This window comes from Nerophis lumbriciformis, linkage group LG35 (assembly GCF_033978685.3).
Source record: "Nerophis lumbriciformis linkage group LG35, RoL_Nlum_v2.1, whole genome shotgun sequence".
In the NCBI taxonomy this organism is placed as follows: domain Eukaryota; kingdom Metazoa; phylum Chordata; class Actinopteri; order Syngnathiformes; family Syngnathidae; genus Nerophis; species Nerophis lumbriciformis.
The window spans coordinates 21,422,567-21,447,500 of NC_084582.2; the positions used below are offsets into that span (position 1 = coordinate 21,422,567).

Consider the following 24,934-nt stretch of genomic DNA (forward strand, 5'->3'; position numbering starts at 1 on the left):
TTGTAACCACACCAAAAACATGAGTAAAAAAAAAACTTTTATCCATAAAAACTGGTAATTTTGCTGCCATACAAAAAAGGCTTAAACTAACATCCGTCGTTTCGACACACGCACTCATGGCACTTAGCCAGTGCTGCATTTATGGCCACACAAAAAGTCGGACAACCCCAATGCCACACGATGTGTAAATGCCAGGTTGTAACACTCTGACGCCACAATCAGATGTGTGCTTATTTTACATATATTAAGAATGTTAATCTAAGGCTTTTATTCATGAAATATTGTCACTAGATTTCATAAATGCTTATAAATATATGTATTTTACAGACAGAAAGTTACAGGAACTAAATGTAATCTCTGAAAGGGGTAACATTTCTTTTAAAGGCAGGACCCGCAGCCAGACATACAATACTAGCACATAGGTCATGAAGAACATGTTTTTTTGTTATTGTCATTGTAAGAGGGCAAAATCACTTATATCAGAAAATTATTTTAGTAAAACAATTAAATTGTTATGATGTCAGGTTTGGGACAGGTGTGAAACTGGTGTGGCCACAGTGTGCACGTCTGATGTTGCTCACATGTGCTCCACTGAATGCTCAGGGAGTTTGTGCGTTTGCTCACACACATGCAAAATTAGAGGGAACATTGCTCCAGACCATACTTTTTGTTTTTGCTAGACTCGTTTTAAAGCAACAGACTCAACAGTATATAATGCTACTTCTGAACTTGTTGAATGGGGGGAGACAGCAGCAAGACAATTGCTTCATTCCGAGATTAATAATGCAGTCACCGCTCCACCACCAAAGTATAGCTGACATCAAAGTCTTGCGCAGTAAGGATAATTCTAACCCGAATTTCGGAAGATGTGTTTTCATGCGCTACAATCAGAATGACTTTCGGCATAAACCACCCGTCTCCATCGGAATAAAATTTTGATTGTGTGTGATCGGGTCAGAATATTTAGAATGGCGTGTTTACATGAAGCATTTTTATTCCGGTTAGGCTTTTAATCCAATGTGTCCAATGTGTCCATGTGCACATAGCTAGTGTCTGTCTGTCCACCTAGGTGCTTCCCATCACTGCCTAATATACTCCCCTGTCTTTCAGTTTCGTTGCGACTTTGTTGCCATTCATGCCATGTCCTAGCGTTCCATGTATGCACTCTTGCCTTTTTGTTACTGAACCTTGCCTGACCTTTGACCAAGCTTATTGCCTTATGCCTCTGTTACCTCTGCCCTTGTTTGGACTGCCTTCATGTCTTTGGAACCTTGCCTGGAATAAACCTACCTGTGTCAGTTCTGCCAACTCTGCCTTTGAGTCCTTCTTCCATCAGCAAGCATTGGCATAAATGGCATTTATATCGTAAGTGTGTCGTGTGTTTAAATCCAGGCTCAATGACTAATACGTAGACCTGTACAGGATTAGTGTTGGCGAGACGGGCAGCGAGTAACAGGAAGATCATCAATGTCCAAAGGAAGTCTGTCTTTTCTACATACAGTAAATAAGATATATTATTTAGTGTAGATTGCCTAACCTGTCAGCAATGTTTAGAACACGCAACAGCTGATTGAAGCTCAATGGGGTCTGGAGCGAGTCAGAAAGAAGATTCAGGTGAGAACAAATTTTAAAAAAAAACAGTATGTTGCTTTTTGCTTCCAATGATTTGTTACATTAGGAGTAAAAATATTTGCTATTTAAATGTTTCTTTCAATTAGATGGACGTTGGGATGCATTTGGGGCGTTGCAACCCTATCATTGTTTGCAGTAATAGTTAAAGGGCGTAATTTCTTGCAGTCAGTTGCAAAGTATATAATGGTTATAATTTTTTTGCAATTTTTAAAATTAATCCTTATGTCTATTGCTCCAATAATTAGTCGAAAGTCCAATTTCCCTTCTTACACAATATAGCCTAATGCAGTTCAAGTATTAGAGTAGTCATTAAAGTAAAAACTCTATTTGCTGTTGGAAGATTATCCAGTTGTTTATTGTTGCTTATTAATACTGAATGAGTGTCACAGCTCTAACACGCTTAAGAAATTAGCACAATCCTCTTTGGAAGTTGCTGCTGCTTTTCAGACAGTTCTCAGGACATTCAGTCGATCGCAACTGGACTGTTTGTCCTAGCAGACGTCTCATCCAAGTAGGCTTCTTCAGTTCATGCTCATAGACTTAGATTGGTCAGATATAATTTAGTCTGATCTAATCATGTGATTCTTCGGCGTACCACTAAATGAAGCCGGCGTACCACTAGTGGCAGAGTCGTATACAAACAGAGTATGGACAACTCGGTTTCAGACGATCTCCTCAATGATCGGTCTACTAACTAGTCAGATCTAGTCTAGCATGAACTGAGGATGCCTTCTACGTTTTCTAAGATGAACTGAACAGTCCAGTTGCGATTGATTGACTGTCCTGAGAATATAATGACCAGGATGAATGAGAACATCCATGGCATCCATGGCGACCGGTGACTTCAGTAGTTGATCATCAACATAGTCCTGCATGTTCTACTTTGAAGAACTGAATGACCTCATGAATAAAATTGTAATTTGTTTCTGCTAAACTTTTATTGAGCTTTGAGTCAACATGTTCTTTGTAATAGTTTTAGTTCGGCTTAGCTGCATCGCGGCAGCGTCCATTCAACAGCCTATAGAGATAATTGCTAATGTAGTAAACAGGGAAGGCCAGGGAAGGCTCCGGGATTAAGGGGTCCTTGCCTGATTTGTGAGGGGTCGGCTACGAAAATAATCGATTTTCATGACTTCAGTTCTCATTTTTTTCTCCAATTAAATCAGTTATGGTACACAGCACAAGCATGATTGATATAAAAGTAGTTTTAACTGAAATTGACCAAAGAATATTTAACAAAATAGTTTAATCTAACACATGGACATTTGATAGGCCTTTGGAAAGAGTAGTCTTAGCAAAGATGGATACTCAGAGACTATTGGCTGCCCTCGAAGCTGTCCCATTTTGTGGGCAGTATTATTATCCATTTTTAACATATATAATGGGACGTCACAAATGGGGCGAATTCCAAACTGCTCCTTTGGAGGAAGTATGAAGGACGGCAGATTGTTTTATAAACATTTCTGCAATGCCTCCACGGTTAGATTTCAAAATTTTGGGACATAGGCAGATCCCAAATACACGACAGCAGGTACCAATAGTTAAGAAAAGTTGGTTTGGCATAATGAACCCTGAAATGCTGTGGGTTGGGGAGGGGTGGCTAAACAGATTTCTGACGGTACTATAGCTCCCCTAGCCCCAATTTGTTAGTAATTTGTCATCATGACATATTTACGACCATATTCCTAAAACAACCGTGTTCCGAACCTTTTCCTTAAAGATAATTCATAATGTCGAAAGACTATTTGTTTTTTTTCATATATATATATATTTAAAAAAAATAAGAAAATTAAAATTAAAATTAACAATTATCATAAATAAAATAGGATTGACCGTATTGTTCTTGGCAACATATTGGCAAGTATATATATATATATATATAATAAAAGTGCTGGACAGAAAACTAAGACAAACTCAGAGAAAAAACTAAAACACAGTCAAACTGTCAGGGACAAGCCTGACAGTAGCCCCCCTTCCTATAACGGATACCAGACGTTCTAGAACCCCCCCCCCGCCCCAAAAAAGTCCAAAGTCACGGGAGGGTGGAGGGAGGACAAGGAGGTGGGCCACCAGGCTAAGTGTCCCCGCAACCAGCGGGGAAGAGTTAGGTGGCGACGGCGAGTTGAACGCCGCCGCAATTGGCGGGGCGGCTCGCCCGCCGGTGTGGGAGAACCCACCGGAGACGATGGTGGCGCCCTCTGCTGGCCCACCGGAGAAGATGGCGGTGGCGCCCTCTGCTGGCCCACCGGAGAAGATGGCGGTGGCGCCCTCTGCTGGCCCACCGGGGAGGATGGCGGTGGCGCCCTCTGCTGGCCCACCGGGGAGGATGGCGGTGGCGCCCTCTGCTGGCCCACCGGGGAGGATGGCGGTGGCGCCCTCTGCTGGCCCACCGGGGAGGATGGCGGTGGCGCCCTCTGCTGGCCCACCGGAGTGCATGGTGGCGGCGTCTGTTGGCTCACCGGAGAGGAGGATGGTGGCGCCCTCTGCTGCTGGCCCACCGGAGAAGAGGATGGTGGCGCCCTCTGCTGCTGGCCCACCGGAGAAGAGGATGGTGGCGCCGTCTGCTGCTGGCCCACCGGAGAAGAGGATGGTGGCGCCGTCTGCTGCTGGCCCACCGGAGAGGAGGATGGTGGCGCCGTCTGCTGCTGGCCCACCGGAGAGGAGGATGGTGGCGCCGTCTGCTGCTGGCCCACCGGAGAGGAGGATGGTGGCGCCGTCTGCTGCTGGCCCACCGGAGAGGAGGATGGTGGCGCCGTCTGCTGCTGGCCCACCGGAGAGGAGGATGGTGGCGCCGTCTGCTGCTGGCCCACCGGACAGGATGGTGGTGCCGTTGGTTGTAGACCCACCGGAGTGCATGGTGGCGTCTGCCGGCCCACCGGACTGCATGGTGGCGTCTGCCGGCCCACCGGACTGCATGGTGGCGTCTGCCGGCCCACCGGACTGCATGGTGGCGTCTGCCGGCCCACCGGACTGCATGGTGGCGTCTGCCGGCCCACCGGACTGCATGGTGGCGTCTGCCGGCCCACCGGACTGCATGGTGGCGTCTGCCGGCCCACCGGACTGCATGGTGGCATCTGCCGGCCCACCGGACTGCATGGTGGCGTCTGCCGGCCCACCGGACTGCATGGTGGCGTCTGCCGGCCCACCGGAGTGCATGCTGGCGTCTGCCGGCCCACCGGAGTGCATGCTGGCGTCTGCCGGCCCACCGGAGTGCATGGTGGCGTCTGCCGGCCCACCGGAGTGCATGGTGGCGTCTGCCGGCCCACCGGAGTGCATGGTGGCGTCTGCCGGCCCACCGGAGTGCATGGTGGCGCCGTAGGTTGCAGACCCACCGGAGATGATGGTGGCGTCTGCCGGCCCACCGGAAATGATGGTGGCGTTTGTTGCAGACCCACCTGAGATGATGGCGTTGTCTTTTGCAGACCCACTGGGGCGAGAAGTAGCTGTGCCTCCCTAGCTGCACAGCCACTCATAGCCCCCCCCTCAAGGGACGGATCCCAGACATCACCAGATAGGCCCACAGACGACAGGGGTGGGTGGGAGAGGGCTTGGAATGAGGCCGAACTTTTCTTTAATTTATCCATTAATTCCAAAGCCTTGTTCATCCTCTCCGCCATGGACATGTCTGCGAGGTTCGAATTTGGCTGGATCATTATGTCAGAGTTTGTAGGACGCGAACCCCAAGATGCAGAGAAGGTGGAAGGCGTTATACGGGAAAACATGATTTAATGTTCGAAATAAAGTAAAAACACAAACTAGGAACAGGCAAAATGGAAACAGGAACCAGAAAACAGAAAAACTGGAAATAGCAAACGGCTAACAGGATCTGGCTAACAGGAAAACAAGAAGCTAGGAGAAACCAACCGTAAATAGCTATAAGGAACAGCTTACCGCTATGACGACAGCGACAAGGACAGGTAGACACTACAATGACATCGGCAATGACAATCAGGTAGTGATGACAATGATCCAGCAGTGACTGGAGGGTAGGGCAGGTATAAATAGCAGCTGGCTGATTGACACCAGGTGTGGCCAGGTGCCAATCAGCCACAGCTGAGGGGACACAGCACTCAGTGAGACAAGTAGGAAATAAAGACAAAATAAAAGTGCTGGACAGAAAACTAAGACAAACTCAGAGAAAAAACTAAAACACAGTCAAACTGTCAGGGACAAGCCTGACAATATATATATATATATATATATATATATATATATATATATATATATATATATATATATATATATATATATATATATATATATATATATATATATATATATATATATATATATGTATATATGTATGTATGTACATATGTATGCATACAGTATATGTATATACTCTATGTGTATATATATATATATATATATATATATATATATATATACATATATATATATATATATATATATATATATATATATATATATATATATATATATATATATATATATATATATATATATATGTGTATATATATTTATGTGTATATATATATATATATATATATATATATATATATATATATATATATATATATATATATATATATATATATATATATATATATATATATATATATATAGCCAAATCTTACCAAATCTACTTCTGGTTGCCAAGAACAATACAGTCAATCCTATTTTATTTATGTTAATTGGTTCCGGCCGGGCCTGACTGTTGTAAATTAATTTCTGCGAAGTTGGAGATTTTCATTTTAAATTGAATTTGTGTTATAGTTAGGGAATTAAAAAAACTGTTTATAGCTTCATAAATATTATTCTTTTACACTTAGAAAGCCTCCGAGACATGAAAGAACCTTTACAAGCCGTTTTATAATTATTATTATAAACTGTATTATAATACACACTATGCTCCTATAGCGTGTTACACCAGTCATATTATGGACTGAGATGGAGCAACAAACTAAATATTGTTCAGGGCCACAAAAGGCCTACACACTCCTATGTAAGAAGTTATTTTAATAACTTCATGAACTTGGACGTTTATTCCTCCCTCTTTCAGACATGGCCCCGTCTTCACAGAACCCAAAGGAGTCCTCAGATTCACCGGACTGGTCCTCAAGCCCACCTTCCATCATCATCACTGCTCCATCACGAGAAGATATTTACGCCACAACGTCCATCTTATCCATCGCTGATGCCGCCAAAGATCGGAGGCCCCCGTCAGCACCGACTGTTGTTGGCAAAAAATGGATCAAGCAAAAATGATGGTAAGCTCAATTTAGTCTTTGACTTTTTACTCTTTTACCAATGGTAACTCTTTCAGTATACGAAGGGGCTGTTTTTAACCCGCGGCTACGGTGGCCAACAGGGGCAAACTCGCAGCAAACATCCAAAACACACACAATACGGGGAAACCACATGGGAAGTACAATGAAACTGAAAGTTAGCACGCTACTTGGAAATAAAGACCAAGGAGCTGGTCATTGACATCAAGAAGAAAATGACCCCAGTGGAGCCCATAAACATTCAGGGCCTGGAGGTGGCAGTAGTGGGGCAATACAAGTACCTGGGAGTCCACTTGAACAGCAGACTGGACTGGAAGGACAACAGCAAAGCTGTATACAAGAAGGGCATGAGCAGACTCATTTTCCTGAGGAAGCTTAGGTCCTTTAATGTGTGCAGCAAGCTGTTGGAGATCTTTTTCCAGTCTGTTGTGGCCAGTGCCCCTGTACTTTGCAGTTGTTTGTTGGGGGAGCAGCACCAGCGAAAGGGACTTAAACCGGATTGACAAACTGATCCGGAAAGCCGGCCAAACTATTGGCACGCAGTTTGAGGCGTTTGTGTCAGTGAGGGACAGGACACTGGACAAACTGCTCGCCATCATGGACAATCCTGCCCACACTCCACCAGACAATTGAGGGACAGCGGAGCTCATACTCCAACAGGCTCCTTCAGCTTCGTTCCCACAGTGTTCGATTCAAGAACTCCTTCATTCCGCACGCCATCCAGCTGTATAATCACTCGCCATACAGCAATAGATGATTTTTGTCTATTACCTGACACCTTCTATGTTAGCTACCTCTCTTTGTTTTTAATGGGGACGGCGTGGCGAAGTTGGTAGAGTGGCCGTGCCAGCAATCGGAAGGTTGCTGGTTACTGGTTACTGGGGTTCAATCCCCACCTTCTACCATCCGAGTCACGTCCGTTGTGTCCTTGGGCAAGACACTTCACCCCTTGCTCCTGATGGCTGCTGGTTAGCGCCTTGCATGGCAGCTCCCGCCATCAGTGTGTGAATGTGTGTGTGAATGGGTAAATGTGGAAATACTGTCAAAGCGCTTTGAGTACCTTGAAGGTAGAAAAGCACTATACAAGTATGACCCATTTATTTATTTAATGTATATTTTCTGCTGGATTTACTCTCTATTTTATGCTACCCTTTTTTTTGCTGCAGCTGTTGCATATACTGTAATATACTGTACCTACTCAGTGGCCTAGTGGTTAGAGTGTCCGCCCTGAGATCGGTAGGTTGTGAGTTCAAACCCCGGCCGAGTCATACCAAAGACTATAAAAAAAATGGGACCATTACCTCCCTGCTTGGCACTCAGCATCACTGGTTGGAATTGGGGGTTAAATCACCAAAATGATTCCCGGGCGCGGCCACCGCTGCTGCCCACTGCTCCCCTCACCTCCCAGGGGGTGATCAAGGGTGATGGGTCAAATGCAGAGAATAATCTCGCCACACCTAGTGTGTGTGTGACAATCATTGGTACTTTAACTTTAACTTTAATATTGTACATGTATTATATAAAAATATAATATAAATAATAATAGAATATATCAGAATATATTTTTTCCTGTATATATAATATGCAAATATTACATATATGTTTTATTTTATATTGCTACTAAGGTACATTTTTAGTCTACTTAATACCGTTTGTTTTCGCCCTCTTTTTGTGCCCTTGTGTGCATTAACCTTTCCATCCTTATCCTTTCCATCCTTGTAACTGAGCTACTGTGTGGAACAATTTTCCTTGTCGATCAATAAAGTTTGTCTAAGTCTAAGTCTAAGTCCAAACCCTGTAGAAAGGCTTTGGTGCTGCTGTCCATTGGACTGATGCATCAAAGCGGCCGCAATCGTGAGCTAAGGGAAGCCGTCTCAGTTTACATATTTGGTCATCTGAGATGATTAAATGATTAAAAATGTTAGTGTAAATCAGATGCACACTAGTCTGACCGGTCTGACGACACCCTTGCTCAAGATGTGAGCAAGGGTGTCGTTGTCAGGCCGTGTTGATGTGCCTGACAAACCTAAGGGTGGCATTACATAAATGTATATCTATATGAGTGAGCCCTACCAATGGCGTCAGGTCTGAGAGGGATATAAAAATATATGAACAGAATGCCCAGAAAAAGGTACATCTTCTTAATATTCAACTTTTTTTTTCAACAATTTTATAGAGCTACCAATTTAATGAGTTGTGTTTTCCTCATATTGTATTTGTTGTACTGGTTTGTGTGTGTTTTGGACTTTGCTGTACGTTTGCCCCTGCAGTCTATAGCTTATGATGTTCTAGAAATGAAATAGATTCAGTATTAATGAGCTCATCAGGCACGTGCATATACAAACCCCGAGTGGGGCCCTTTTACCATGCACAGGAAAAGTGGGTTTTTTCCGGCCATTTAAGAGTAAAAATGACTCCATCTGTCGTCAAGTATGTTTTGATATCTCACTCTCATTTATTCAAGTCCTTTGAGAATTATTTCCTGACTCCACAAGCCCCGACCACAGCCTATATCACAGGAGTCAAAGTCGTTTGCCACATCGGAGTTATGTTTGGCCCCAGAAGGCCACTTCTAACAGTGAATGCTATTATTACACAATTTTTCTATGCATTTTATTAGTAGATTTTTTTAAAACTAAAATATAAGAAAACTATAGAAAGTTGCAGTAATTTCACCTCACAATTTAGTGTATATTACTGTAAATGGAAAAACAGTACCGCTATTTTTATGGTAAAAAAAGGCAGCTTAGTTGCCAGAATTTTTATGTAAAATGTACCTTTTTTTTACTGTAAATAAAAAAAACTGCAATTTTACAGTAAAATGTTGGCACCTGAGCTGCCAGTTTTTTTTTGGTTTTTTTTTTTTACCGCAAATCAACAATTGTAGATTTGTCGGTGTATTACTGTAAATGCCAATTCGGCACCACAGTTTATTACAGTAAAAAAAACAACTGTTTTTTTTTCATTTAGAGAAAATTGCTGTAAAAACCACAGTAAATTTCACAATTTTACCATGAAATATATTGCTACTTTTACATTGCACAATTTAATGGATAACTTGCTTTGAAATAGTTATTATTAGTATTTATTTCTATTTAAAAATGGTTTGAATGATTGATAATACAGGTTTGCATAATTACACAATATTTAAGTTAACATAATTTGCGATTACATGGAGTACATATATTGTTTTTCTCCAAAAATAGAAAGAAATAATACATTTACTAAGAAAAGTTACAGTACTTTATTGATACATATTATTTCCAGGCTTTTGAGGGCCAAATAAAATGAAGTGACGGGCCATATCTGGCCCCCGGGCCTTGCGTTTGACACCTGTGGCCTATATCTTCTTTGACAAGCAGACAGACAGCTCATAACAAAGTTTGCTATTTGGTGCTAAATCAATGAAAACATCATGTCACTTAAGTCTGTCAGAAAAAAGTAAAATAAATAAACGTGCATGTGTATTGCATTGTCAGCTTTAGGAAAATATGTGAGTCACTCTGTTATTATACTAAAAACATTGATTGATCTATTTTGCAAAAGGTTTAACAAGTAGATGTAACTGGGTTAAAGTCAATGTGGCTGAGTAAGTGTATGTTGGCTATGTTGGCTATGTTGGCTATGTTGGTATGTTGCGCTAGACATTGAGTTGACAGCTCTGACTTTTAGCTCGATGCCCAGCGCTCTCATTCTGAGGGCTCATGTTTAAATCCTATGCAGGGTGCGGCAGGTGTTGGACCAGTCAGGTCACACTCACTTGGATTGCCTGTTATTTATTGATTACATCCGCCAAGAGGTTATGTGGGGTTCATATACCTGTTAGCTGGCAACATAGATCTAAAAGCTATGGGCGGATTTTGAAGAAACGTTCAGGAAATGGCCCCCCCAAAAGTAAGGAACAAGTGATTAGATTTTGGGGATGATCCAGATCACTGTCGTCAATGTTGCGACACACAGTGAAGCACTGGGCAAAGTTAGCGATATATATATATATATATATATATATATATATATATATATATATATATACAAACCCCCAAACCAGTGAAGTTGGCACGTTGTGTAACTCGTAAATAAAAACAGAATACAATGATTTGCAAATCCTTTTCAACCTATGTTCAATTGAATAGACTGCAAAGACAAGATACTTAACGTTCAAACTGAGAAACTTTGTTATTCTTTCCAAATATTAGCTCATTTGGAATTTGATGCCTGCAACATGTTTCAAAAAAGCTTGCACAAGTGGCAAAAGAGACTGAGAAAGTTGAAGAATGCTCATCCAACACTTATTTAGAAAATCCCAGAGGTCCATCAATTTTCTACCACTTGTCCCTTTTTCGGGGTCGCGGGGCTTGCTGGAGCCTATTTCAGCTGCATTTGGGCGGTAGGCGGGGTACACCCTGGACAAGTCACCACCTCATCACAGGGCCAACACAAATAGACAACATTCACACTCACATTCACACACTAGGGCCAATTTAGTGTTGCCAATCAACCTATCCCCAGGTGCATGTCTTTGGAGGTGGGAGGAAGCCGGAGTGCCCGCAGGGAACCCACGCAGTCACGGGGAGAACATGCAAACTCCACACTGAAAGACCCCGAGCCCGGGATTGAACCCAGGACCTTCTTATTGTGAGGCGCATGCACTAACCCCTGTGGCACCGTGCTGCTACTATATATTATAAGATCTTTAATTATTGTGTATAGGTTTAGTATTTATTCATGTATTTAATATTTGTTTCCTTAATTATGGTATATTTTATTTATATACTTATTTATTATTCATGACCATGAGAGGGACAGGCGTTAAAAAAATGGATGGATGGATGTTACAAACAGAGAACTAACAAATGGGATAGAACTGCTATCATATGAAACGGGGTAGGATTAAATAAACTCTGCTTCTCCCTACTCCTTTTCAGACGTGCTGTAATGAAATAATTGGAAATATGTGCTGCATTACATTGTATCGTATGCATGTTTGAAATAAACTGAAATGTATTTATTTATTCACATACAATTTTATATATGACATGATTGTTTCTTTTCCTAATATCAGCGTTCTTTCTGCAAAAGGGTAATAATCTCTAGATGCGTACAGTTTATGGATAGGTTAAAATATACATTATCATATAATATACAAAATTCAGTAAAATACAATACATTTCAAAATCAACCAATCCAATACCAATTTACAATTCCATACCAACTTACCAACAGGGTGACGTTTATAGAATAGAACAGAATAGAATAGAAAGTACTTTATTGATCCCTGGGGGAAATTCAGCACCACAGTCCGCTCACAATAGACAAGAATAATAATGAATAATATAATATATATAATACATTATATATATGATATATAAATAATATAAATATATTCTACATATACTACATATACTCTACATTTAAGTGCAGTCGAGAAGGATATATAATAAATTATAAATATGTTATAAAAAGGAATCTTTAAATCCACCAAATCAGTCTTGATATCCATCCATTTTCTACCGCTTGTCCCGTTTTGGGTGTCATATTACTCAGTTCGAACATTAAATATCGTGTCTTTGCAGTCTATTCAATTGAATATAAATTGAAAAGGATTTGCAAATCATTGTATTCTGTTTTTATTCACGAATTACACAACGTGACAACTTCACTGGTTTTGTAAGAAAGTTCAAATTGATAATAACATATTTTGCCTAACAGTTCCAATTCCTGGCATATGGCGTGGACTTAAGACAACTCAGAAGTGGATAGCAAATATTAAAGAATATACATTTCTAGAATGAGGTTAGAACATACTGTGCATACATATCTAAATAGTACACTGTAATCAATAGGGGAATATAATACAGGGCTGTGTGATTATTGTTACTAAATAGAAAAGGTGGAGAATACTAATACAGTGTAGGAAATATAATAGAGATAGGCAAATAATGAAAAATAAGTCAGTGAAACAGGAAGGTTAATACAGCAATAGAGGATATTTTAAGATTGTATTCGGAACATGTAGGGTACAAAGCAATACATCTTTTTTTTTTAAATTAAATACAGGGTTAAATAAAAATCATTTCGAGTAGAGAAGGATATCATCTCAATCCACACTCCATTTCAAAAGGTGGCGCTAATGCACACCACAAGGTTACTTGCCAAACGCCAGCAAACCAAAGAAGAAGATCTGGCAGTGGACTTGTAACTCTGGGAAAGTTTTTAGTTGTCCCGCTGCTTTGCTGTAAACAACAATGGCGGCACCCTAGTTTCATTAGCTTGCACTGTTGTTTATCTTTTAAAGACCAACATCTCAACTATATTCTCTGTCGTTGTGGAACAGCCCTGTCGGTGGAGAATGGACGTCGCAGGAGAGGAAGAACCGAAGCCAATAAAACTCAAATCCATGAAGAACAAAGTATTTACAGTGCCTAACAATGATAGGGTAAGTTACTAGTAGATAACCAACAACATATTTACATTATAGTTAGTTTATCTGAGGGTTTTACATTGGTCGTATAATGTTGGTCTTGACCTCTGTATGTATATATGTATGTATGTATGTATGTATATATATGTACAGTATGTATGTATATATACATATATGTATGTATGTATATATATATATATATATATATATATATATATATATATATGTATGTATGTATTTATATATGTACAGTATGTATGTATGTATGTATATATATATATATATATATATATATATATATATATATATGTATATATATATATATGTATGTATGTATAAATGTACAGTATGTATATATATATATATATATATATATATATATATATATATATATATATATATATATGTATATATATATATATGTATGTATGTATGTGGGCAGCACGGTGGAAGGAACAGGGGTTAGTGCATGTGCCTCACAATACGAAGGTCCTGAGTATCAATCAATCAATCAATCAATGTTTATTTATATAGCCCTAAATCACAAAAGTCTCAAAGGGCTGTACAAGCCACAACGACATCCTCGGTACAGAGCCCACATAAGGGACGTCGATGTGAATGACTATGAGAAACCACATATGTGGGTAACCCCCTCTCTCTAGGGGAGACCGAAAGCAATGGATGTCGAGTAACATAATATTGTGAAAGAACAGTCCTTATTGGATCTAACATAGTAGTGAGAGTCCAGTCCATAGTGGGGCCAGCAGGAGACCAGCAGTAATAGTCCTGAGCTCGGGATCTTTCTGTGTGGAGTTTGCATGTTCTCCCGTGACTGCGTGGGTTCCCTCCGGGTACTCCGGCTTCCTCCCACCGCCAAAAACATGCACCTGGGGATAGGTTGATTGGCAACACTAAATTGGCCCTAGTGTGTGAATGTGAGTGTGAATGTTGTCTGTCTATCTGTGTTGGCCCTGTGATGAGGTGGCGACTTGTCCAGGGTGTACCCCGCCTTCTGCCCGAATGCAGCTGAGATAGGCTCCAGCACCCCCCGCGACCCCAAAAGGGACAAGCGGTAGAAAATGGATGTATGTATGTATATATATGTATGTATATATATGTACAGTATGTATGTATGTATATATATATGTATGTATATATATGTACAGTGTGTATGTATGTATATATATGTATGTATGTGTGTATATATATATATACTGTATATATATATGTATGTATGTATATATATACTAGAGATGTCCGATAATATCGGCAGGCCGATTTTTTTTATTTTTTTTTATTTTTTTTAAATTAACACAAGATACACTTACAATTAGTGCACTAACCCAAAAAACCTCCCTCCCCCATTTACACTCATTCACACAAAGGGGTTGTTTCTTTCTGTTATTAATATTGTGGTTCATACATTATATATCAATATATATCAATACAGTCTGCAAGAGATACAGTCCGTAAGCACACATGATTGTGCGTGCTGCTGGTCCACTAATAGTACTAACCTTTAACAGTTAATTTTACTAATTTTCATTAATTACTAGTTTCTATGTAACTGTTTTTATATTGTTTTACTTTCTTTTTTATTCAAGAAAATGTTTTTAATTTATTTATCTTGTTTTATTTTATTTATTTTTTTTAAAAGTACCTTATCTTCACCATACCTTGTTGTCCAAATTAGGCATAATAATGTGTTAATTCCACGACTGTATATATCGGTTGATATCGGTATCGGTTGATATCGGTATCGGTAATTAAAGAGTTGGACAATATCGAAATATCGGATATCGGCAAAAAGCCATTATCGGACATCCCTATTATATACACATGTATATGTATGTATGTATGTATGTATGTATGTATGTATGTATATATATATGTATGTATGTATGTATATGTATAAATATATATATGTATGTATATGTACGTATATATATGTATGTATGTATGTATGTACATGTATATATATGTATGTATGTATGTATGTGTATATATATATATATATATATATATATATGTATGTATGTATATGTATATATTAAGGCTGAAACGACGCGTCGACGTAGTCGACGTCATCGGTTACGTAAATACGTCGACGCCGTTTTTGTGCGTCGGCGCGTCGCATATTTACGTCACACTACTGTCATGGCGGAGCGCAAAGCAGACGATGCGAGCGAGGGGAAAAAAGCACGCCAAAAGTCGTCAAAAGTGTGGGAGTATTTCAATTGTATGCACACTGTGTCGAGCGGAAATGGCCTATCATAGCAGCACAACGGCTATGAACGAACATTTGAAAAGAAAACCCCCGACAGCGTTCTTGCCATCACCATCAACAAGTCAATCGTCCGCGTGCGTATACGTTGTCATTATTACACAAAAACATGAATGTGTCATTTGTATCTGCGTTGTAAATTCATAAACTAAAGCACCGTTTCGCTCTGAGAGGCGCGTTTGGCGTTCCTGTTCAGTGTTTACAAAGACGCACTCCTCTTTAACGCTGTGGAGAGGCGGCGGCGGCCAGCGAGGAACGAGGCGGGGCGCGCCGGGAGCGACGCCGCAATCGTGCCCAGGTGCGCGATCCGCGCAGTTGGAAGAGAAAAGACTTTGTGTAAAATTAAAAGATTGTAAACCTGGCAAAGCCGTCTGGCGTTCAGTCTGTCGGTCCTGAAAGAACCCCACGGCACAAGACGTGTCACAAACGCTAACGTTAATTAGTTGTGCAAATACCTTTTACAACATTAACAGTTACATATACTATGTACAAACGAACAATTAACTTTCACTTTAATCATACTATCATTGTTGTGTTATTAAGCAAAATAAGCAATACTTTTACTTTTGTTGAAATGTTTACACTGTACACTTTTTTGTATTGGATGTTTAGCTTTATTTTTGCACATTTTAGCAAATAAGCAATACTTTTACTTTTGTTGAAATGTTTACACTTGTTACAGAATATTTCCGTTTTGCACTTTTTTGTATTGGATGTTTATCTTTATTTTTGCACATTTTAAAGCAAAATAAGCAATACTTTTACTTTTGAAATGCTTATACTATTCCAGAATATTAAGATTTGCACTGGATGTTTACTTTTATATTTGCACATTAAAAAGCGATGAGGTGGCGACTTGTCCAGGGTGTACCCCGCCTTCCGCCCGATTGTAGCTGAGATAGGCTCCAGCGCCCCCCGCGACCCCAAAAGGGAATAAGCGGTAGAAAATGGATGGATGGATGGAAAAAGCAAATGAGCTACTTTTAATTTTGTTAAATGTTAAAAGTTTTAAATGTTTACATTGTTACAGAATATTTTGTCATGTTGTTGTCAATGTTGACTGAGTGGCCATACTTTTTTTTTTGTAAATAAAAGCCATGCCTTTTGAAAAAACTGGCCTACATTTATTTTTTCCTCTTCATTTTAAATATAAAAAAAAAATCGGTAAAAGGAAAAATAATCTATAGATTAATCGAAAAAAATAATCTATAGATTAACCGATTAATCGAAAAAATAATCTATAGATTAATCGATAGAAAAATAATCGTTAGCTGCAGCCCTAGTATATATATGTATGTACTGTATGTATGTATATGTATATATGTATGTATTTATATATTTATGTATGTATATATATATATATGTATGTATGTATGTATGTATGTATATATGTATGTATGTATATATATCTGTATGTATGTACCGGTATGTATGTATGTATGTATGTATAGGATTATCGTAAACCTTCAAGATGCAACTTTTTTAATCAAATTCGAATAATAGATATTGAGACTGATTTGGTGTATTTAAAGATTCCTTCTTTATTAACGTCAACCTGTTGGTAAGTTGGTATGGAATTGTAAATGGGTATTGGGTTGGTAGATTTTGAAATGAATTTTATTCTACTGAATTGTGTATATTATATGATGATGAATATTTTAACTGTGGGTCCCTGTCCATAAACTGTACGCTTCTAGGGATTATTACCCTTTTGCTGAACGAACTCTGATATTAAGAAAAGACACAATTTTTGTCATATACAATTGTTTGTAAATAAATACATTTCAGTTTATTTCGAACATGCATACAATACAATGTTATGCATCACATATTTCCACTTATTTCATTACAGCACGTCTGAAAAGGAGTAGGAAGAAGCAGAGTTTATTTAATCCTACCCCGTTTCATATCATAGCAGTTCTATCCCATTTGTTAGTTCTCTGTTTGTAACATCCATCCATCCATCCATTTTTTTACCGCCTGTCCCTCTCGTGGTTGTGAATTATAAATAAGTAAATAAATAAAATATACCATAATTAAGTAAACAAATATGAAATACATGAATAAATACTAAACCTATACACAATAATTAAAGATCTTATAATATATAGTGGCAGCACGGTGGAACACGGGTTAGTGCATGTGCCTCACAATAAGAAGGTCCTGGGTTCAATCCCGGGCTCGGGGTCTTTCTGTGTGGAGTTTGCATGTTCTCCCCGTGACTGCGTGGGTTCCCTCCGGATACTCCGGCTTCCTCCCACCTCCAAAGACATGCACCTGGGGATAGGCTGATGTGTGTGAATGTGAGTGTGAATGTTGTCTATCTGTGTTGGCCATGTGAGGATGAGATGGCGACTTGTCCAGGGTGTACCCCGCTTTCTGCCCGAATGCAGCTGATATAGGCTCCTGCACCCCCCGCGACCCCGACAGGGACAAGCGGTAGAAAATGGATGGATGAATGGATAATATATACAGGGTAACACAAAAAAAACGTTCATCAATAAAAATTGAATAACTTCCAAAATTGTATTTGGATTAACACAAAAATTCAGCTTCATTAGGGTAAGTCTATGTAGCAGACATCTCTAAAGTTTCAAGTCTGTACCACAAAAACTCTCTGTTTAACTGGCGCTCAAAAAATGTGCTCTAAATGAGCTCCCTGTTGCTGCAAGCACAGTTGGATCCGGCGGGCAACGTTCTCGATGACCCTCCCACATTCTTCCCTTGGGATCGCTCTTATTGCTGCTGTGATTGCTGCCTTCAGATCAGGGATAGTCTGGGGGTTGTTGCCATACACCCTGTCCTTAAGGTATCCCCACAGATAAAAATCTGGGGCGTTCAAGTCCGGTGAATGCGGCGACCACTCCGGGTCACACCTGCGGCTGATCAGTCGGTCAGGGAAACGATGCTGTAGCCATGCCAATGATTCGTTTGAGGTGTGGGGGGTGGCACCATCCTGCTGGAAACACTGGAGGTCCCTGACGACCCCTCTTTGTCGACCAAGTGCTGTCCAGAATTTGCCAAGCACCTGAACATATCGCTCGGTGTTGATTGTCACAAACCGCTCGTTGTCATCCTCGAACCAGAATGGTCCAATGATGCCATGTTTGGAGATGGCGACAAATGCAGTGCACTTGACAGAGTAATGGCCTTTGCAGACAGTACTCAGGGGGTGTGCTACCCCAGAAGATGTTGTTCTTACAGTTCACATGACCTAACAGCAGAAAATGTGCCTCATCCAAAAACTATAAATGTCTTTTGTTCAGTAGTCCATGGCATCTCGAGGTTAAAATTTTCTAAACTTTTAGAACATTAATTCTTCTTGGTAAATCTGAAAAATAAGAATAATTGATTAATTATTTCAAAAGTTATTCAAGTTTAGGTGATGAACGCTCAATTATTTTCTGTCACGCCCCCCCCCCCCCACCCCCCCTAGGAAGAAGAAAATATTTTGTGCCCCCCCACACTCTCCACTTTGACTATAAATAGTATAATTTGTCTATAAAATTAAATAGTATAATTTGTCTATAAAATTGTTATAACTATACCTCTGCATAACATTGTAAGCTTATTACCATTAAAGGAAACAACACCTTTCCTCGTGCCCCACCGTGGTTACAGTTAAGCGCTTCATCACATTCTGGTAGGGCAAAAAAAAATAAAACATGTTCCCAGAGGTTCCCTGACATTGCACCACGCCCCCCCAGGGGGGACCGCCCCACTGTTTGAGAAGCACTGACCTAGGAGATGAATGAGATTATTTCCTTAAAAAAAGGTTTGCCATAATTCTTCTTAGTACTTTGTGAACACTTGTAGTTTGAACAGTGACTTACACTTAATCAAATTCGTGCTTTGTTTGATTTCTTTGCTTAATCGATTCCATATATTTATTCCACATACTGATATGCTAAAGGTCCTAAGTGTCGTACATGCATGCAAATGTTTTAAATAAGATTTTCCTCTAAGGTTACCGTATATTTAAATACAGAATAGAATATGGAGTGATTTTTGGACCAGAACATGTTTTGCTTTATTCATTTTTGACGTGTTTCTTGCTACTTTATGTTGTATATGTTTTACATGAGATGTGTTTTCTTTTACCCTTTCAATATCTATTTGTATTTGTGTTTCTTTTCTACTGTTACCAAATAACGTTATTTTTGTCTTACTGAGATTCAAGGATAGTCTGTTTTTGTCAAACCATCTTTTTAATTTGTTAATTTCTTCTATTAGTGTTAGCGTCTGTGTGTTCTCTCCCGAACAAAACACAGTCTTGTCATCTGCAAATAAAACTACCTTTAAGTCTTTTGTAACGTTACAAATGTCGTTTATATAAGGATTTGAACAATTTTGTTCCCAGTATTGATCCCTGATGTACGCCACAATATTTTTAGACATTTATTCTTCTATCTTCACGTATTGCTAACCCTCTGATGCCATACTGTTCTAATTTGTTAATTAAGATTTTATGATTGATTGTGTTAAATGCTTTTGTTAAATGCATAAACACTGCAGCAGCAAATTGTTTGCTATATATTGCATTGGTGATGTCTTACGTTATCCGGTTAATGCTGATGAAATGTTGGCTCTGTATTCGTATTGGTTGTCTGTGAGTGTTTCATTTTTGTTTATGAATTTGTCCAATCTGTTGTTAAACAGTTTGTCAATAATTTTAGAAAATTGTGGAAGTAGAGAAACAGGTCTGTAGTTTGTAAACTGGTGTTTGTCTCCAGTCTTATAAATTGGTATGACTTTTGTTATTTTCATTTTATCTGGGAATTTGCCTGTTTGAAATGATAGGTTGCTGATGTATGTTAAAGGTTCTGAAATCTCTTCAATAACCTCTTTTTTATTGTTTCCATGATCATACCGTTACAATCAGTTGAGGTCTTGGATTTGTATGTATTTACAATATTGATTAATTATTCTTTTGTCACACCTTTGATGAACATCGAGTTGTCATTTCTGTCTATAGTGTCATTTAAGTCCTCGGGATCTGGAACCTTTTCCTCCAGATTTGGTTTAATGTTCCCAAAGTACGGTACTTATTGAAGCTTTCAACTACTTTGTTCATATTGTCATTTTTTTACATTTTCGTCTGAGAAGTATTTAGGATAATCCTTAGCACCATTTTTTATAAAGTTATGTAGGATGCCCCATGTTGCTCTCATATAGTTTTTGTTCCGGTCTTATAATTAACTGTAATATTCTTTCCTACGTGTTCGTAGTATGCCAGTTAGATTGTTCTTATACGTTTTGTATTTCTTTTCTGCCTCTGCAAATCTTTGTGTTATAAATGTTCGATATAATGTATTTTTTTTGTTGCAAGCATTTTTCAGTACTTTTGTCATTCATGGTTGATTGTTTTTCTTTTGCTTCTTACTAGGTTGTTTCAATGGACAATGTTTGTCATAAAGCAACTCAAAAGTATTTAAAAATTACCATATGTGTCATCTACATAATTTTCACTGGCAACACTAAATTGGCCCTAGTGTGTGAATGTGAGTGTGAATGTTGTCTATCTGTGTTGGCCCTGCGATGAGGTGGCGACTTGTTCAGGGTGTACCCCGCCTAACGCCCGAATGCAGCTGAGATAGGCTCCAGCGACCCCGAAAGGGACAAGCGGTAGAAAATGGATGGATGGCTGGACGGATGGACATTGTCCCAACTTTGATCTCTCAGATCATTCTTGAAAGCTATCATACTTTGTTCTGTGCATATTCTTCGAAATGTCTTTTTGTCATCCATGTTCCTCTTCTTGTAGTTTCCGTCTTAGATTGTGAAAACTGGCAGATGATCACTGATGTCGGATATTAGCAGACCACTTGTGGTATTGTTATCAAAATCATCAGTAAAAATATTATCAATAAGTGTGGCGCTGTGTTCTGGGATTCTGCTTGGGCTTGTGATTTTAGGATATAAACTCAGGCTGTACATTGTGTCCATGAAGTCATCTATGGGCTTTTGTTTTTAGGGTTCAGGAGGTCAATGTTGAAGTCGCCACATAAGAAAGTAATTTTTTGACTGATTTAAGTAAAAGTTGCCTTAATTCAGTTCTATATCGTATCAATGTTTGACTTAGGAGATGTATATATGCAGTTGATTAATATGTTCTTGTGTTGCCTATGAATATAATAAGTGTAGTGCACCTGTATAATGATCTTTGTGTTTGGTAATCCCTTTGTAGCGTTGTAATTTTGTAGTTGAATATCAATGTTAGTTTTTCGTTAGACTCTATTATCGTTGTTGTAGTTGCTCTGGGAGTTTCAATAATTGTCCAGATCCTGGAGGTCTTTGAAAATTAGTACTTTTGCTTCTGGACCCCCATTCATTTTGATGATTTTGCAGTTGTCACTCCAAGTTCCCTGAATTTCCGCCCGTGTCCTCAAGTCGCATGCTTTCATAGCGATTTCATCATTGCATTTAGGTAGGCCTTCGTTCATGTACACATCTATAGCCTTCAGCTTTTTCGCCTGTTTCAGCAATGTCTTTTTGGATTTCCGGTTGGCAAGCTTCATGATGATGACTGGCGTAGTGTTGTTGCCTCTTGTCTCTGTTCAGTGAAATGCACGCATCAATGATATTAATATCAACATCAAATTCCCTTTGATTGCAGAAAGTTGACCACTTGTTGCTCTGTTGAAGTCCATGTCGTCTGGTTCTCTGTTGTCAACTGCTCTTGCATAGGATAAAGGATTTATGCGTAGCCCTGCAATGATGATGTCATTCTGTCGTGTAAACTGATCCATTTCCTCTTTGATGTTTTCCGAAACACTGATATTCCCCAGATTAGGGGTATCTTGTTGACTGGCATTTATATAAAATTTTAATAAATGGTTCGTAGTAATAATGTAGTTAGAAGTCTTTATATAGTATGTTGTATTGGAATAAAAACACAATTACTTGAGTGCCATTTTATTTGTTTCCTGCCGGCCACCGTATTAAAGCCTCTTTTGCCTTTAAAGATACAAAAATGTTCTCTTTCCCTCTTCTTCCAGTTTGGGAGCTGCCGAAGTGTCCGAGAGTTTGAAAAGCTCAACCGGATCGGGGAAGGAACCTACGGCATTGTGTGTAAGTGGTATACACGAGAGAGAAAAGAGATGCAGCTGGTTGATACATTAAATAATTCTTCTTCTTCCTGCAGACCGTGCTCGGGACACCAAGTCTGATGAAATTGTAGCTCTGAAGAAAGTTCGGATGGATAAAGAGAAAGACGGTGCGTTTATATCCATACATTTTCTTTAGGGGGTGCGGGTGAGCTGGAGTCTATCCCAGTCTGTCAGAGCAGCCTCGGGCTAAATTGGGGCCCCAAGCAGAATTTTATTTGGAGGCCCCCCTTTCCTTTATACATTTTTTCACACTTTTTTTAGTGTAACGATTTTTATACTTTTTTTATTGAAATTTGAATTTAATTTGATGCATGTTTTCTACTCAAATGAATTCATAAACTGTTCAGTAATAATTTTTTTAACTGAAAAATAAAGATTTTCACATCATTAAAACATACATTTGTCAACCTGCAAAACAGGCTCTATTCCAGTGATTCTCAAACTGTGGTGGTACGCCAAAGAATCACTTGATTAAAGTACAGTCACATTTTCCTATATTTAAACTGTATAATGTTACAGGGGCCTAAATTATTAAAAATACTTGTTAAATAAAACCTCTGCCATGTTTTTAATAACCCTTAGGCTTACTATGCTTCTGTATTTTTTAATGTGTGTCATTATGGTTGTACTTGGAGAGCCAAGTTTTTTCTGAAGTGGTACATGGTGAAAGAAGTTTGAGAACCACTGCTTTAGTCCATTGCGCCACAAGAGCCGCAGGAATTAATTGGGAAAATGTGCCATTATATGCATATCAGTGAGTAAGTGTGAAGCGGCTAGGAATACTTTTGCGGTAGAATTTTGTATGAAGCGTTTTACATGCGCTTCGTCACGCAATACAGATTGCGGGCCCCTACGCACAGCGCATGTTCTGCGTTTAGGGCGGGGCAGCCCTGCGAGAGATACACCCTGGACTTTTCACGTGTCAATCAGAGGAGACAGAAAACAAGCTTTCACACTCGCATAAAACTAACCTGTGTTTAGGATGTTTTCTTGTGTTTCAGGGTTTTTGCGGGGCAAAAAGCATCTCAAGTCGAATGGATTTTGCAAAAATTAAGGCCTTAAATGGCATTAAAAAGCAATATAATATATAATACAATTGTAGGACTTGGCCGATAGTCAATAGGTCAATCAATCAAACAATGAATGAAAATGAACTTAAGAACGTTGCGGTCATTGATAAATGGCTACGTCTGTCTGTTTCTTTTCTTTGGCTCTGGCTTTCAATCTGGATCCAAGAGGAAGCAAGAAAAGCGCTGCCTCCTATTTTTAATGCATTAAATGGCTTATTAGCATTTTTCCAAATATCATTTCATGACATGTCTATTTCTAAAATGTTTAAACACATGCATCATTTGCATTCCTAGTATGATGTTAATTTATTATTCCATAAAACCTTTTAAATATTTTTTAAAAATTGTATCTTGATTAAAAAAACGTATCCTCCAGTTTGTGGCTATAAGTCACACTTTCAGAGGATATGCATTTCTACAAAATGTTTTAAAGAGATAAAATTTAAAAAATGACTTCTGGGGTATATACTAATTCAGAATTGGATGTTTATTCAGAGGGCGTGAGTGCAGTTCCCCTTTTAATCATTTTGATTGAATGTACAGTTCGATGATTGACTGACAAAACCTTTTAAATTGGCTATTGTCTACGGCAGGTGCTTGAAGTCAGAACACTGGATGACTACAGAAAAATAAATAGATAAAAATAAATTCTCAGCTGAAACAGTCTTGAGAGCCAATTCTAATTAGCTAGATAACAACAACATTATCATTGTCAAAAGCTTACAATAGTGTGTATACACACTATTGTAAGCTTTTGAGTATACTGTAAATAATAACGATATGCAATCGAAAATGGGCATTACATTTGAGAGGTGTGGCTTGGTTTGTAGAGCAACCGTGCCAGCAGCTTGAGGGTTGCAGGTTCGATTCCCGTTTCCGTCATCCTAGTCACTGCCATTGTGTCCTTGGACAAGACATTTTACTCACCTGCTCCCAGTGCCACCCACACTGGTTTAAATGTAGCTTAAAAGATGTAGGAAATAGGTTTCACTATGTGAAGCGCTTTGAGTGTCTAGAGAAAAAGCGGCATACAAATATATTTCACTTTTAAGTGGCATTAAAAATGGCATTAAAAGCATCAAATTAGATTTGAACTGAAAAACCTGCTGATGTTTCTCTGTGTCAGGCATCCCCATCAGCAGCCTAAGAGAAATCACCCTGTTGCTGCG

The 24,934-nt window shown here is 39.2% G+C and overlaps 1 protein-coding gene across 2 annotated transcripts in view; it reads left to right on the plus strand.

The window, feature by feature from the left end:
• Positions 1-1,439: 1,439 nt before the first annotated feature.
• Positions 1,440-24,934, plus strand: part of cdk10 (cyclin dependent kinase 10) — a 43,098-nt gene continuing 19,603 nt past the window's right edge. Inside the window, exons 1-6 of one of the 2 annotated variants that reach the window (XM_061928070.2) lie at positions 1,440-1,614; positions 6,656-6,863; positions 13,216-13,317; positions 22,585-22,657; positions 22,731-22,802; positions 24,892-24,934. The exon at positions 24,892-24,934 is cut by the window's right edge and continues 60 nt beyond it. In XM_061928070.2, the coding sequence (XP_061784054.1) occupies positions 6,843-6,863; positions 13,216-13,317; positions 22,585-22,657; positions 22,731-22,802; positions 24,892-24,934 (311 nt within the window). In that variant the 5' untranslated portion in view covers positions 1,440-1,614; positions 6,656-6,842. Of the gene's footprint in view, positions 1,615-6,655; positions 6,864-8,943; positions 9,013-13,215; positions 13,318-22,584; positions 22,658-22,730; positions 22,803-24,891 lie in introns of those variants that run through there. The other variant, XM_061928072.2, reaches the window with a different exon arrangement.